This window comes from Dermochelys coriacea, chromosome 5 (assembly GCF_009764565.3).
Source record: "Dermochelys coriacea isolate rDerCor1 chromosome 5, rDerCor1.pri.v4, whole genome shotgun sequence".
Lineage (NCBI taxonomy): Eukaryota > Metazoa > Chordata > Testudines > Dermochelyidae > Dermochelys > Dermochelys coriacea.
Window position 1 is genome coordinate 25,708,361 of NC_050072.1, and position 17,505 is coordinate 25,725,865.

The 17,505-nt window shown below is 39.6% G+C and overlaps 1 protein-coding gene across 3 annotated transcripts in view; it reads left to right on the forward strand.

Annotated features, from left to right (window-relative positions):
- The first annotated feature begins 770 nt into the window (after positions 1–770).
- IL7R (interleukin 7 receptor) overlaps positions 771–17,505 on the forward strand; it is a 34,345-nt gene continuing 17,610 nt past the window's right edge. The window contains exons 1-2 of one of the 3 annotated variants that reach the window (XM_043515060.1): positions 771–975; positions 7,980–8,106. In XM_043515060.1, the coding sequence (XP_043370995.1) occupies positions 873–975; positions 7,980–8,106 (230 nt within the window). In that variant the 5' untranslated portion in view covers positions 771–872. The remainder of the gene's footprint in view (positions 976–7,979; positions 8,107–17,505) is intronic. The other 2 variants (XM_038403809.2, XM_043515059.1) reach the window with 2 other exon arrangements.

The window sequence follows — 17,505 nt, forward strand, 5'->3', positions numbered from 1 at the left end:
CTGCCCCGACTTATTTTGGTATGTGTTGGTGTGGAGGCGTTGGAGACACAAAAAGAGGGGGAGGAAATATTTAACACCTCTTCTGTGTGTCTCTGCAGCTTGCTCGCTTTGCATCTCTCTTTTAGATCCTGATCCTGAAAATTGTGAGTAGTTCCAGATCGCTTACGGACCAATCACATGAGTAAGGGTTTGCAGGACTGACCCTTTAGATGGCAATCTCTTTGGAGCAGGAAGTTTCTTTATTTTTGTTTTGTACAGCATCAAGCAAGCTGTTGGTGTTTAGCAAATAATACATAATTGCATTTATATTTATTAATAATAATATATAGCTCTTAACTACCACTTTGAATCTGGGAGATCTCAGGGCGCTTTACAAATTCTCCCTCCTGGACAACCATGTATCCACACTGGGCTCAGTGAGGTGACACAGCTTCAACTGAAGGCAAAATTTGGCCCCTAGCTCTGTGGTGTGTCTGGTCTTCCTGGACCACAAGCCATCTCACCTAAGAGCCCTATCTTGCTCTCGCCAAAATCACTACTAAAAATCCCACTGATGTCAGTAGGAACAGAATTGGGCCTTTAGGACCTGATCCAAACCACATTGAAGTCAGTGGGAGTCTGTTTACTCACTTCACTGAGTTTTGGATTAAGCCCTTAGTTTGGAAGTGGGAGGCATTTTCAAAATAAAAGTTCCACAAGTATTTTCACTCTGGCTTCCTGGCTCACTCTCCACGGCTTGTCATCCTTTTCAGTGTGTTTACACTTCCCCCTGCCTGCGGTTGGTTTATCAGAGCAGGGGGTTCATACTTCACCTTGGGTATAAAGCAACCGAGTGAGCTTCTCTCTCACACACAGGCACGCACATACCAAATATGCTCAGAATGACACAGACCAGCACAGCGTTTGCCATTTTACTCTTTTTTCTTCTTCACACCACTTCTGGAGAAAGTGGTTCTACCTCAGGAGAAGATTCCGGTGAGTCATTTCACATTTGCTTTCAGGATCATGAATAATTTGAAAATATGATTTGAATGAGATCCTCAAATTTCTACAACATGCAACTGCAGCCGTTAAACACAATGGGTTAACATTTTAGCTGTTAGGTTTGCCTCTCTCATATTCTTTATGCATGGGATTTATGTGATTCTGGTGGATTATTTACACAGATATCTATCTATACTTATGCCCAGTCTTGCATCCTTGTGCACCCCAAACTCCTATTAAAACCAGAGAAAGAGTGGGATGCACAAGGAATGTAGGATAGGGCCTATTTAGCCTCTCTCATTATGGTTAGCTTGTGGCACCTTAGAGACTAACAAATTTATTAGAGCATAAGCTTTCGTGAGCTATAGCTCACTTCATCGGATGCTCACGAAAGCTTATGCTCTAATAAATTTGTTAGTCTCTAAGGTGCCACAAGTACTCCTTTTCTTTTTGCAAATACAGACTAACACGGCTGCTACTCTGAAACCTATGGTTAGCTTGTGTATAAGAATTACAGTTGTTTAAGGCTGGTAAGTAAAGAATTAGTTAATTCCATTATGTTTTGCAAATACATGAAAGTGCCATATGAAAAGCATAAGGCACTGATTCTGCTCTCACAATCCTCGTAGAGAAAAATGTTTTAAAGTGCCAGAAATAGTTCAATCTCCTCCACCCCAGAGGCAATACATTTCCTATTCAGAAGATTATTTTTGAGCCCCAGAGATAAGTTATCTCAAGCAGGGAATGGCTCTATGATGCAAGGGATGCTCTCTAGCCCCCTCCCCACCCTCCTTCAGCGAGGTGGGGGCAGCATTTAAACTAGGAGCTTCTAGGAGCTACCTGCAGCACATCACTGACGTATGTTTATCATAAAGGCACTAGAATTACATCTGGGGCATTACGGTAAAATGACCTTACTTCAACAAACTGAATTATTTTGCTTAGACAGTTAAAAGTATTTTTCAGCAGAAATCATCAAATTTGTAAATACTCTACTCAATTTAGACATTCTATACCTAGCTCTGCACTACATTCAGGAAAATTTCCCATTGCCATTAATGAGAATATTGTCTGACATACAACTTGAGACTCAGATCCTTTAAATTGCCTAGGATCCGATTCTGAAAACCTTTACTCACGTGAATAATCCTGACTCACATGAGTAGTCCTATTAAAGTCAATGGGACGATGCAGATAAGGACTACAGACATAAGACTAGTCTCTCTCAATTACCAGTCATTTAGGTTCCTAACATTTTGTTATTAGATGAGTAGCAGTATGGGTTCTGTTTTTAATGGTGAAGTAATTACTTGTGTACCTATGCTAACTTTTAGATGTAATGCCATTAGTTCCCATCTGCAGTGAATTATATATTTATTATACCAGAACATGGCAGTTTTACTGGTTAGAAGAATATAAAAAACAAATTGGTTTACAGAAATTAAACCTGCTTATGATGTGTTTTTCCCCTATTTTCTTGTATTTACAGAATCCCATTGACATCAACATTAATAAAAATATATTGAAATCAATGTCTCTGAAATCACTGGGACCACTTATCTCTGACATATATTATTAACCCGCTCCCTTTGCCATCAACTTCAAAGGGAACAGGATCGGGCCCTGGATAGAAACAAAAACAGATCCTGAAAACTCTTACTCATGTAAATAGTCCCATTGACTTCAATGGCCCTGCTCACAGGGTAAGTGTTTGTAGGATGGGGTCAGCTCAGATCAGAACTATTTTAATTTAAGGGTTTTTTTCCCCAGATAACTTCTAAATATAGCAGATATTCAATCAGATGCCAGCAACACCAGAAAGACTACTCAAAACAGCTCTCATTGTCCAGAATAATGATCATTTTGGCTCCATGGCAATTTAAGGTCCTGATCCTGCAGCCATTTACACCTGTGCTTAACTTTATTGTTAATCAATATATATTATTGATGTCACACATATTAATATGCATTAAGCCCACAATATCAATATGGCATTATATTGTATCTATATTTCTAGCAGTTACATGGCCTGAATTGTCCTATATCTTTTTATAATTCTGTTCACTTATGCTAAGCATCCCATAACACTTTGCAAAGCTGAAGGCAGCTTTGGCATGCGAAAATAAGGAAAGGCAAAATATATTAATGTTCTACTACGGTATAAGCTGGGGAGGTACCTTCATGGACCAGTACCTGGAATGCTAGTATCCCAAAAAAAGACAAGGCAAGGCACAGCGAAACAAGTTAAGGGGCTGGGACAAACTGGTGGGTTGGATTTTAGTGACGTGTAAAAGTTTATAACTTGTAAAATCATCCTAAAAACACTCCTAGCTGAAACACACTTTCTGTGTAAGGTGAATTTAACAATGCTGCACAAGACAGCTTCCCAGAAACTGGTATCTTACTGAGACTTTCTTCCTGTACATTCTAATATTAGCTTTTAGCAATAAACCTGACTGATATTCGTCATTTGGCCTCTTGAATATATTTCTTAATGGACCAAAGTGTAGTCAAGCAATTGACTATACAATTTATCAAGGGTACATACTGTGAGTAGTCCTATGGACTTCAGTACAAAAAGTTAAGAATGTAAATAAGTCTCTGAAAATATTGATATTGTGGTGGTGCCAAAGTCCCTTATCAGGATTGGGACCACATTGTGTTGAGTGGTGTACAAACACAGAAAAGAGACTGCCTTAAACACTTTATAGTGTAAGTGATTATGAGCCCAGTTCTTCTCCTATTGAAATTAGTGTCAAAGTTCCCCACTGATTTAAATGAAATCAGGATTAGGTGTTCAGTTTGAATTACCTAAAATCTGGGGGAAAGGATCATGATCCTGCAAATTTTACTGATGTAAACAGACCTTACTCACATCATTAGTCATGTAGAGGTCACTGGAACCACTTCCATGATTAACAGCTATTTGTGTGAGTTAGGATTTGCAAGTTCAGGAACCAACATGGAAAGAAGTATATTGTTGATTGTCAGATAGCAAAATTTAATTTCAAGCCATAGAATACGGTACATGAAAATTCTTTTTAAATTGCACATATCATGCTAATTGCTAATCTAATATTTTAACTGATCATTTTTTACTGTTACAAATACTTTTCATGGTTCAAAAAATTTGCATTCACAGTGCAGGAGTTCAGTGCCAGACATTGCAAGTCAGCTGCCCTCCTCCTTTAATGCTAGTCTAACATCTGAAGAACCCCTTTACTATTTAAACATTCAACAGTTCAAATGCTAGACAAAGAAGCTCATCTTCCTTAGATTTTTCAGTCTTTAGGACAACAGGATGGATTCTGATTTACAGCTTCTGCCACTTAAGTCCCATTCTTATGGGTACTGAATAAATACAACTTTTCAGATAACTGTAGCAGCCGACAAGAGGATTCTTATTTGAGAGTCTTATTTGTTAGTCTCTAAGGTGCCACAAGTACTCCTTTTCTTTTTACTTGTTGATGTGATACAATCCGTGGATTTATATGTATTATGACATGGCCTTTATTTACATATATAAACAACATGCAAAACAATGTCATTATAAATAATGAACAGTAATAATAATTCAAAACAATTTTAGTGACAGGTTTCAGAGTAGCAGCTGTGTTAATCTGTATCCGCAAAAAGAAGAGGAGGACTTGTGGCACCTTAGAGACTAACAAATTTATTTGAGCATAAGCTTTTGTGAGCAACAGCTCACTTCATCGGATGCATCCAATGAAGTGAGCTGTCGCTCACGAAAGCTTATGCTCAAAACAATTTTAATGTTACCCATATGTAGCCAGTATTATGGATAACTCAAGTCAAGTAATTGTATCAGAAGTCTTAAGAGTGTTGCATAATCATAGAATATCAGGGTTGGAAGGGACCTCAGGAGATCATCTAGTCCAACCTCCTGCTCAAAGCAGGGCTAATCCCCAATTTTTGCCCAGATCCCTAAATGGCCCCCTTGAGGATTGAACTTACAACCCTGGGTTTAACAGCCCAATGCTCAAATCATTGAACTATCCCTCCCCCTTTTTTATATTCTTCTAACCAGTAAAACTGCCATGTTCTGGTATAATAAATATATAATTCACTGCAGATGGGAACTAATGGGATTACATCTAAAAGTTAGCATCTCTGATCATATAGGATATGAGTGTCTATATGTCACTATATGGCTCAGAGGACTTGTCATAGACTTTCACCTCTATTAAACCAGTTCAAAGCCAGTTCTAGACTAGTACTGATTAGAAGTTGTTTCTCTTTAATAGTATAAGTGAAATAAATGTCATGGTCTTGATCCAGGTGTCCATGTAACAAAAAATATTTCCTCTACAATTGCCACTAAATGGCAACCTTGGAGCTTCTATCTGCAAAGGAACCAAAAATGGAATGGACATAGAGAATGATTATTGTGATTACTGCTACTGATTGCCAATTGCACCTACAAATTGGGTGCAGTGCTAGACTATGAGAAAACATCCTATTAGTATAGTTACCTTGTCCTGTCTCATCTCCTCCCTGTCTGCTTGTTTCTTTCATCCACCTGTGAGCTCTTGGCATTTAGTCTGTAAGCTCTTTGGAGAAAGAGCTGTCTTTTACGATATGTGTGTACCATGTCTAGCATAATGGGGCCCTGGCTTTAAATTGAGGCCTCTAGGTCACTAGTGTAATATAAATAACCGTGAATAATACCTCATCTCCCTTCAGTTCAGAGTTGAGGCACATTGGCAGGGCAATGGAGTGATGCTTGCACAGATGCTGCCCAGGCTGTACCTGTTCTGTGGATAAAAAGAGAACTTCCTTCTCCACGGGTATCAATCCTACATCTTTCTCCAGATTCAATTCCCTTAAATATTAAAAGAAGATGGGTGGGACTTGGAGGATGACGCTTCATATATCATCATTCTCATTCCCAGAAAGCAGTAGGGAACAGAAGTTAATATAGGCTGGCTTTCAGACAGCTAATGCTCACAGGGACCGTTACAGAGAACAGTACCACTGCTTCTTACTCACTTTTCAGCTAGCTTCCGTGCAGACGTTCTGAGGGGAGGAAGCTCCTTCCATTCTTCCCTGGTGGACCTGCCCTGGTGCCTTTCATAATCTAACCCTTCATTATCAGTTCTGCTGAACTTGGGGTGGAAATATTTCTCTCAGAACTTTGTTTATTTTGCTCTCCCTGGTCTGACATGCAAGAGCTTTGGATCTGAAACACGCATCATCCAGTCAAATAGCAATTGGTTTATGACTCATCAAGGCAAACTTTGAAGAATCAGTGTTATGTGACAGAAAGTCTGAGATTTCCCTGCAAGCCTGATGGTATGACATTTGACAGAAATGGATGGCACAGTCAAAATGTGCCGCAGTGCTCAACCGCCTGTGCCAGCATAAGGGGATATGAAATGAGACCTCTAAAAATTCTGCCTTAATTTTCTAACTCTTGTCAATAATCTGGCAGCAAAGCAAAAGTATCAGTTCCATTTAACATAAGTTTGGAGGGCCTGAGCTATTGTGCAGAGATAGGCTGTTGATAAATTATAGAGGGTTCAATGAAGAGCCACAGGAATGATTGAAGTATTAGAAAGAATTACAGAAATAGAAAACTTTGCCTAACAGTGATAGCTTCAAGGAGCTCAATCTGTTTAGCTTGACAGAGAACAAGTTAGAAGGTCACTTAATCACAGTCTATAAGTACTGACATGGAGAACAAATATTTAATAATGAGCTCTTCAATCTATCAGAGAAAGGTATAACACGATCCAGTAGCTGGACAAATTGAAGCTAAACAAATTCAGACTGGAAATAAGGTGTGGGGGTAATTAACCATTGGAACAATTTACCAAGGGTTATTGTGTATTCTCTATCACTGGCCATTTTAAAATCAAAATTGGATGTTTTTTCTAAAAGATTTGATGTAGGCATTATTTTGAGGAAGTCCTGTGGCCTGGGCTATACAGGAGGTCAGACTAGTGGTCCCTTGTAGTCTATGAATATTCTCAGACAATTTGGGGTCTGTCTAGACAACTGCTATTTGTACCTGTTTAGCTACAATAATGTAATTAGCTGGTGTATCCTCCAGTGTAGATGTGCTGCACCAGAGTAATAAGGTGCTTAGCTTAGTTTGAAACATCAGTACAAATAGCCCCAGTACAGACAACCTTTAAGTCTTGGCCAGAAACTCCCCTTCTTCTCAAACAATAACTTTTATTTTTGCCAAACTGAGTGATGGTGCTGTTGTGTGAAAAATGGAGTCTAGGATGTGCCAAGATAATTTTCCATATATGGTTTATGTTTAGAGATTGATGCTATATTCTGGGAATCCTGGTTTGTTACTGGTGCTCCATACACATTTCTTACTATGCCTAGCATATCATGAGATATCACACCTTCAAAATCACAATATCATGATTTCTAGAAAATGCTGACAGTTTTTGAAAATGGATTAGTTCCCATTTTTCTCTTGGTATGACATTTGTACATGGTTCTTACAATTAATATATGGCTACCTGTGACTAATATGGCCATCTCAAATTCATGCAAATTAACACTATATATTATAACTTCACACTGTATGTGTATTGCATGCATCAAAGGGAGTTCTATGTACAGAGGGCTTCCAAGATCAAATCAATACTCACTCTTTTATACTATAATTAATGGTAAAAGCCAAGACTGGCATGTCTAAACCAATAAGTTAGCTCCTGAATGATGTCATTTTATAACTGATACACTAGCTAGCCTGTGTGTCCTTGAGCGTGAGTGTCACAATGGATGGAATTCACCCTTTGGCAGAGAGATGACATATAATAAGCCCAGAAAAAAGAAAACAAAAACCCCTTTCTATGATTTTATAAAACTGAAATGTTGGGCTTAAACTACTGGATGCTTCTCCTTTATAGCAACTTACAAGAAAAGAGCCTGTTTCATAATGAGACTGTTAAATTTTATTTCAAACAAACCCTGTCATTTGCTTCATTAACATTCTGTATATTTCTCCTTAGATGATGAATTAGAGAACGTTGATATTGAGTGTTTCAGCCAGCTGGAAATTAAGGAATGCTGTCACTCCCTAACATGCAACTTTACAGAGTTGGACCTTAACAATACTAACATTAACCTTACAATATGGTAAGAACCTACATTCTATGTCAGCTATCATGGTACTATAATTCCTGAATACTAATAATCAATATGCCATAGGTTGGAAAGCATGGATCTAAGAATGGGGGAAAGTTCTGCTTCTGATTTTTGTACCAGTTTTGAATACAATATTCTGGAAAAATCAAGAGTTTGGTGAGCCAGAATCCAAACTCCAAATAGGAAAATTAATCAGCTGAAAGGAATTTGTACAAAACATGCCAATAACTTTGTAATGTACATGATGGGTCTGATCCTGCTCTCACTAGGCCAGAGTCTACCTGGTCATTATGCAGAATGGGAGTATTGCCACTGACTTCATTGGGAGTCACTGTAAGTATCTTAGTAAAATTCAGCTATACAGACTGAAGAGGGTGAAGAGGAAGTGTCCATTATTTAAATCAAGATAGAAATTAACCAATCATCTCCATGCACAGAAAACATGCACTATAATAAATATTCTGTACAAAGATGTGCAGAGTTATCAATGAAATCAGAAAACTTTGCTTTGAGATGGGGCCATAGCAATATTTTCAACCCTGGTTTTGTCACTGAGGCAGACTTTGTCAGACTTTTGGTTCTGTGGTTTACTTTTGCTTTATCCTTTGGCTTGTTTTTCCCGAAACTGAAAGTATGGTAACAATCAGCAAAAGGAGGGGATTTTTCAGCATCCAATTCTTCTAATAGTTGCCTTACTTGTTTTCTCTTATTTGTTAGAATTTTTCTATTTTCCTGACAAATGAAATAAAAATTGAGACATGGTGCTTCCTATCCGTGGAAATAATCAGATAAAAAGTATCATTTTAGAAAATGGAGGTTCATTAACTTATTTGATTAATAAGAAAAGTCTAGTAATGTACATTATATTTTCTTGTTTCCTACATACATAATGATCACTAATGCTGCATGACTTCAAGAATCTTCTGGAAATAATTTTACAATGACGTCTGACATGACCTTCAGCACCTATTGGACTGTTGGTTTACCAAATTATTTTGTAGCTTCAGAACTGTATCTCATACTGTAGCTTGATCAAGTTCTTTCTCCTTCTGATGGGTTCAGTCACAGAGACTCCCTTGAGGCTGTCACCTGACATGCTGGAATTACCTCTGAGCCCGTTTCCCCTGCCAGCTTGGGATTCCAGAACCCTGCCTTGTTGAGCCAGACACGCTAGCCTGCTGCAACACAGACCCAGGCCTGGTCCACGCCCCCAAAGCTGCAGACTTTAACCTAAAACTGCTCAGCAAGTCACCTATTTCCAGCACCCAGACACCCAGTTCCCAATGGACTCCAAATCCCAAATAAATCCTTTTTACTCTGCATAAAGCTTATACAGGGTAAACTCATAAATTGTCCACCCTCTATAACACTGATAGAGAGAGATGCATAGCTGTTTGCTCCCCAGGTATTAATCATTTACTCTGGGTTAATTAATAAACAAAAGTGATTTCATTAAGTATAAAAGTAGAATTTAAGTGGTTTCAAGTAATAACAGACAGACCAAAGTAAGTTACCAAGCAAAATAAAACAAAACATGCAAGTCTAAGCCTAATACATTAAGAAACTGAATACAGGTAAATCTCACCCTCAGAGATGTTCCAATAAATTTCTTTCACAGACTAGACTCCTTCTTAGTCTGGGCCCAGTCCTTTCCCCTGGTAAAGTTCTTGTTAGTTCTAGCTCAGGTGGTAATTAGGGGATTTCTCATGACTGGCAACCCCTTTATTCTGTCCCCCCCCTTTTTTATATTTGACACAAGGCGGGAATCCTTTGTCTCATTTTGGATTCCCACCCTTCCTTCTAAATGGAAAGATGGATTCTAAACGTTTAAGATGGATTCCAGTACCAGGTGACATGGTCACATGTCCTGTGAGACTATAAGCCTCCATTATTTCCGGCTTGACTCAGATGAACACAGGAAGGCTTACAAGTAAACAGAGCCATTTACAACCAATTATCCTGGTCAATGGGAACCATCAAGATTCTAAACCACCATTAATGGCCCACACTTTGCATAATTACAATAGGACTTCAGAATAATACTTCATATTTCTAGCTTCAGATAGAAGAATGATACATTCATACAAATAGGATGAACACACTCAGTAGATTATAAGCTTTGTAATGATACTTTACAAGAGACCTTTTGCATAAAGCATATTCCAGTTACATTATATTCACTTTCCAAGCATATTTTCATAAAGCATATGGAGTGCAACATCACACTCCTGGCCTCACTTTTTGAAAAATAGCATTTTTGTCCATGGATCAAGGGTATTCACACTAATTGCTCATTGTCAGGATGTAATTTGTTAAATTAGGGAAGCTTTTTCTCATAACCATCTTTATCGTCACTTGTATGACAGACATATACCCTGACTCAGTTTCACCTTTCTTCTGCCCATGAAAGGAACAGAGTCCCTCAGTGTCCAATAGAAAGCTCACCTCTGGGCATAACATATTCACAGACACCAGTGCTGTAATTCCCCTCAAAACCCTTGTAGTAAAACCATTCTCAGTAAACCCACAGTAAACATATGAACGCACAACAGTTTTTCCAGTCTCCTCTTCAGGGACAGCACCTCCAGGTCCCTCACCCAAGACTCAATGGCAGTACTGTGTTCCCTGTTTCTTTTGCCCTGAGCCAGGGCCTTTCTGACCAGGCCTTACTGCCAAAGCGTGACCAGTCTCCTGACTGTTACCACAGCCCCCTAGAAGAGATCTCCCCAGAGTTCTACTTAGGGTTGCCACCAACTCAGGTTTTCCCCAGCATAGTCTCTTTTTTGCGGTAGCTGTCCCAGGCAATCTGTCAGGGTGCTCAGTACACACCGCCAGCAGTCCAGTTCTATGGGCTCAGGATCATCTTGGATGTCTCAAGTTTTTGTACCTCAAAAATGGCAACTCTTGTTCCTTTCCTGAGGCCTTCCTGCTTGTGAGTCCAATCCTATTCAGGGAACCACTTTCCAGAACCGACCCCTTGTTCTGGGCCACCTCCCACACCCCTCTACTCAGGCTTTTACCCTGCATGCTCCCCAGAGTGCTCCCTCCCAGACCTCCCCGCCTGAGTCCAAGCCTTGCTCAGGGCACATCCCTCCAGGGTCCACCTTCTTGCTTCCACTGACCAACCGGGATCTTCCCCTTTTGACTAGGGCCACTGTCCAGGCCTTCTCCTTGTCAGGTGTCTCCAGCTTTGGTTCTCAGCTCAGTTCTCATCCCTCACTCTCACTCAGAGATCAGCTCTCTCTACCAGATCTCCTGTAGCTCTTTCTTACTGCCTCCTGTCTCTGACTCCTCTCATGCTCTGTTTCTGGTCTCAGGCAGCACTCACCTGCCAATCTCCTCCCCCAAGGACCCAATTGCCCTTGGAGGCAACTGACTAGTCACTGGTGCACGGGACTCCACTCCCTCTTAAAGGGGCCAGCCACCTTGTGAACCGTCATTTTTTCCAAGTTCCAATATCCTGGACTAAACTTCCTATTTTATGCCGTGCATTTTCGTTGCACCCTCCCTTCCGCCACTGTTCTTCTGTCTTCCACAAATTCTTTCATCTATGTCCATTCTTTAAAATCTTCAGTCTGTGCTCATTTACCACTTGTAATACATCCCTACATTCTATGATTTTGTTGAGCTGTGAACTGCACAGATAATCAGATGTGGTTCTAAAAAGTGTGATCACAGACAGCTTCTGACAGAAATCAGTGATTCTCTGTTTACTTTTTTCTCCCCTGTTGTTATAATTTGTTGGTCTTAAATTGTTGGTTTTAAATTCTGGTCATGTCAGCTGTGGTTGTCATGGATAGAGGAGCATGTGCCATGTAACTTTTCCCCTCTTATTATCATTTATTATCATTTAATTAACGTAGTGATTCTACTTCTGCTGCCATCAATGGGAATTTTTGCCATTGACTTAAATGGGATCAGCCCCCACAAGGCTCATTTGAACTGTATTTTTAAATTGTGACAAAATTTATTTTTAAAAAACAAAGTTATTTTAACACTCACATCTCAAATTAAATGATAAAATCTCCCCTCGGTTTTCCTTACACAGCCCATTAACTCCTAATGTGATTTCACAGATGTACCATTTGATCAGTATGCCCATGGAACCAGAATTAAAAAGCAATTGTGATCCCATTATTTACATGACATAGTACCTAATTCCACAAGGAGTTCACTGAAGTTCATATAAATAAAGGTAAGCAGCAGGTTTAAAACAAACAAAAGGAAGGATTTTTTCACATAACACACAGTGAACCTGTGGAACTCCTTGCCAGAGGATGTTGTGAAGGCCAAGACTATAACAGGATTAAAAAAAAAACTAGATAAATTCATGGAGGATAGGTCCATCAATGGCTATTAGCCAGGATGGGCAGGGATGGTGTCCTTAGCCTCTTTTTGCAAGAAGCTGGGAATGGGGATGGATCATTTGATGATTACCTGTTCTGTTCATTCCCTCTGGGGCACCTGGCATTGGCCACTGTCAGAAGACAGGATACTGGGCTTGATGGACCTTTGGTCTGACTCAGTGTGGTCGCTCTTATGTTCTTATGTAACAGAATCTGCTCCTTAATAAGGGATGTCAGTGCGAGATTCTGGGAGCCAGCACGGGAAAATAGCTGCCTATGTCTAGAGCTCCTACTCAGCCATAGTAAAATCCATCAATATCCACAATACTAAGGCCACTGTTTTTTTTTTGTCTCTGGATGGTTAATCTTGTTGTTTAACATCATAGCAGCAAATTGATCCAATTTTGACCCCCCTCCCCAAACTCCCCACAAATAGCAAAGAAACAGAGGTTCTCTTGACCGTCCTGTGCAGAGCAGCATGGCCCAGGAAGAGGGTCCCCAATAGGCCTATATCAAGTCTATAAAAGGATAATGGAGACACCTAAAGAACAGAACCTGCTTAGGAAAATACCAGAGCATTAAATTAATCCTGAAATTAAAGCCACGACTGCAGCACACTAAGTCAGTTTGCAGAGACTAACCTCCAGAAACAAGGAGGCAGAACTAGAATATGTATCTTAGAAGACAATATGGACTCTGTTAGGATCACTAGAGCAACAATATCTGATCAAAAAGCTACAACATAGAATCAGTGATCTGGAGGGCTAGTCCAGAAAAAATAAGTTGAGGGTGGTCAGGCTCCCTCTGAAAGGGAAAAGTGCAGGCCAATAGAATTATTGTCTAAGACCCTACTTCAGATTCTTTCCTTATACTTTGATACAGAGCTGAACATAGAAAGACCTCTCCACTCCCTAGCCCTCAAACCTTCAGCTAATGCCAAACGCATGGGATTTATATTCAAATTCCTAATATACAATGTGCAATAATCCATCCTTTAAAAAGCCAGAGAAAAAGGAAACCTGAGTTGGAATGGGCATAAAATAATATTTCCCAACTACATCTGAGATGTAGTTAAACAAAGAGCCCTGTTCAATATGTCAAGGAAGATGGTCAAGGAGAAAGGACTGACCTATTTTATAGCCTTCCCAGCTATTTTTAAAATCAAGCAGGCTGGCCAACTCCTTGGCTACTCCAAACTGGCAGAAGCAGAAAACTATATTGCCTCCATATAATTAAACAGACAAATTTATGTGGCCATGATATTTTCCTTTGCTTTTCAACCCTTGTGTTGCTGGGTTGTTGTCACCAGAGGCAAAAGGATTGGGAAAAGGGCCCACAGCTTTGCACCCCCGATATCCTCCATCTTTCCCATATGTAAAGCCAGACAGAACCATTGGACATTCACAGACTCAAATCAACACACCACATTCCTCTGAGCAAGAACCCAGTGGAGACAGTCACTGTATCATATCCTCTCACTGAGACACTGGAGGTAATTGATTTGCCTAACAAACTGTTCAAATTGAGATTGGTCATTTATCAATCCAAATCTCCGGTTTCCATTTCGAATATTGGTTTGGTTTGGTTTTTCATAGGGTTTTTTTTGGAGGGGGAAGGGGTTTGCTGTCTCTTTTTCTTACTCATAGTGTTTTTAAGAACAGCATACCAGTAATGTATTCAGTTTAAATTGTGGGTGTTGCTATTTGGTGACATACCCAAGGATGAGGGAAATATTTCAATTCTTATGGCTCTTTTAAGAGCCAGCCATTGAAAGGTCATACACTGAGATTTTGGACCCATTTGTCTAGAAAAGATGGATTAGTTTCTTCTTGTTTCCCACCTCTCATATTTTTTCAGTGGATCCCCAAGCAGATATCTGTCTTGTTAGCCTCTAACATCTGATGCATAGTTATATGTGTATTTTAGCCCAGAAACCCTATTTAAATGTACTCTGGGATGTGCATCACTTCTCCCCCATCCCAGCCTTTTGCAGGGGAGGGTAGTTGGGAATATTGATCTATTTTGCATTCAACTTGGGGCAAAGGGGATGTGGTTGTTTGGGCTTCCCCTTCTCTAACTTCCTGATCTTTTGTCCCACACTGACTAAAGAGCACTGCTTTCTCATACTTTTGCCTTTTCTTACACCCTCCTACCCCCTTGTCCTACCTCCTCTCAACTCTTTCTTATCCACTTAACCTCTTGCCACTCTAGCTTCTCTTTTTCCTCTAATCTCCTTATGAACTCCCCAAATACCCTTCATACTGGACTCCTCACTGTACCTGTACCCTTCGGTCTCAGTGAGTATGGCGTAAGATGTTTGTTGGGATACTTACCTTTGTGAGTACCTATGGCTAACTTAGTTAAAAGTGTTTCTTGAAACATAAAAGGATTTGGTAATCCTATAAAAAGAAAAATAATTGTTTTGCTTAAGAAAGTTGAAAGCTGATATAACCTCCAGGAAACCCACCTCACTGAGTTTGAGGCTGAAAAGATTTTAGAAAGTGTGGACTGGTGAAGGCGTTTTTTGAAATTACTCAATCAGATCTTGAGGGTATCAATCTTGTTCAATAAAAAAGTGAACACACAAACCCTACCAACTGATAAAGAAACTGAGGGAAGACCCTTACTTGTTGAAGTTTGTATTTCTGATGTTACATACAATCCTATATGCCCCCAACAAAGATGATCCCTCCTTTCTCAATCAATTATTTTCAAGATTAATTGACTCCTCCCTAAAAAATTTGATTATAGAAGGGGACTTCAATAAAGCATAAAACTCACTTTTGGACAGATTGAGCAGACCCCAACCATCCCAATTCTCTGCTAGGCAGACTATTAAGGCCCAGATAGAAGAACTGGATGTACAGAATATATGGAGATTGCCGCACTCTACAAATAGAGACTACACCTTTTTCTCACCTCTGCATTCCACATACTCACAGATTGATTATTTTTTGGAAACAAGTGGCTTGGTGAGCTCTGTTATTAACAATAAAATAAAAGTGATTATGATCTCTGATCATGCACCTTTGCCATTGCAGCTCTCATCTCCTGAAAAGCTGCAGGCTGCCAGAAGATGGTGGTTAAACTCCTCTTTACTATTAGACACACAATTTAAAAACTTTGTGAAGGAAAAAATACATTTTTTCTTTGAAATCAATGAGAACACCTTGGTCTCCTAAGTGATATTGTGGGATAGTTTCAAGGCATACTTAAGAAGCAGAATAATATCCTACTCCTCCCACAAAAAAAGAACTAGACATACCACACTGCTGAATTTCAGAGGAAATCTCAAGGAGGCAGACCATCAGCTATGCTAATTTCATCCTCTTTGGGTAAACTCCAAGAGAGGACTAACCTCAGGTATGACACCAATAAAATAACTGCAGCTCAGGCTGAATTTGCTTTGTTTAGATTAAAACAGACATACTGGAAATCAGGCAATAAAGCTGGGAAATTATTAGTGCATAGACTTGGAGTGAACTCACTAAAAGCTAAAATCCCCTCAGTTCGCTCAAGTCAGGCTGGATAATCACCAATCAAAAAAATATTAATGTACAGTTATCCAAATTCTACCAATGGGTGTATTTAGAGGAAGACCTTAGGGAGAAATCTCACAATGTCACAATGTTGGCCTCTAAGAAAGTGTGGTGTCTGGTTGCTTCTAAGTTTAAATGTCATTCCTTCTGACATTCCGAGTCTTCAATTTGGGGTAATGCCAAAATTTTAATTGCCTGTAGATGCATTCTATTGCCTGATTGGATTACCAAAGGGATTTTGAACATAAACCACATAACTGAAAATGATTCCTTCATGCCCTTTCCTCGCCCAACTGGACCCAAAGAAGGAATGGCAACACCTTCAACTTAAACATGCTCTACACTACCAATTTGGCCTACCTGCCTTTGCAGCACCAGATCCCCGACCCATACAGCTTTCTGAAAAAGTAAAACTACCTACCTACCTACCTACTGGTCATTGGCCAGTCTGTATTTCTACCTATGAAGCAAACTGGCAATCAGCAGTGGCAATATCAGAAAGCAATGGGAACATGAGCTACCAATTTCCCTTACCAACATCCAGTGGAATCAGTTCCAACATAAAGCATTGCTCACTGGATTTGGGATTAAGATTGATCCATCAGAAAATCCTTTGGAGGATGAACTAGACTCTATGTAGATGTTTCAGGTCCAGAGCAGCAAAATCTGACAAATGCTGGTGCTTCAGTGCAGCAGGCTGTAATTTGTACCACATATTAGATTGCCCTGTCATCTGTCTCTTTTGGACAGAGATAAATATTTAGGCCAATTTCTTTCTGTCCAACAACATGGCACTTCAAGCTGGCCATGCCATCTTAAGGCGAGCCAATCTATCTTGGAAACTGAAATCCTTTGACAAACTTTGGTTGGGTAGAACTCTGATCATAGCCTAATGTCTAATTCTACAGTGACAGAAGTAAATCCCAAATGTGCCAACTATCAAAGAATGGAACTCTCACTTGTTCAGCTTGGTGACAGTGGAACACTTTTTTTTTTTGCAGTCCCCTTGAGGCCCTAAGCCCCTCCCGTTCTCCTCAACCCATCCTCTCCCTCTGTTTTCTTTTCCCTCTCTCCCCATCTCTGACCTATCATTCCTCTCCTCTCCTCTTTTACTTATCTTTCAGGTTTTAATTTGGTCCTCTTTCAACACTCCTCTTTCTTTCCTGCTTCTCCCTTTCCTCACCCCAAAAGGGAATAATTCTGGAGATTAGTTTACGATTTTACTTGATAATGAACCCCACACTGGGGTGAATAACAAAAATAGCATTATTGTTACATAACTCCTCAGGCAAATCTCCTTAACCAGTTAACAATTGTCTTTGTTATACTATTCTTTGCCATTAATAATGAAGAAGTTTGATTCTTACCTACCTTTTTGTATAATCTGATAATAGTTTTCTACTTGAGGTTAGAGACCTTTCTTTTCTTTGTTATCTTTATTACCTGTGTTAAAATAAACTATAAAGAATTAATTTTAAAAGCCCCATTGTAGGGCCTGATTGTTC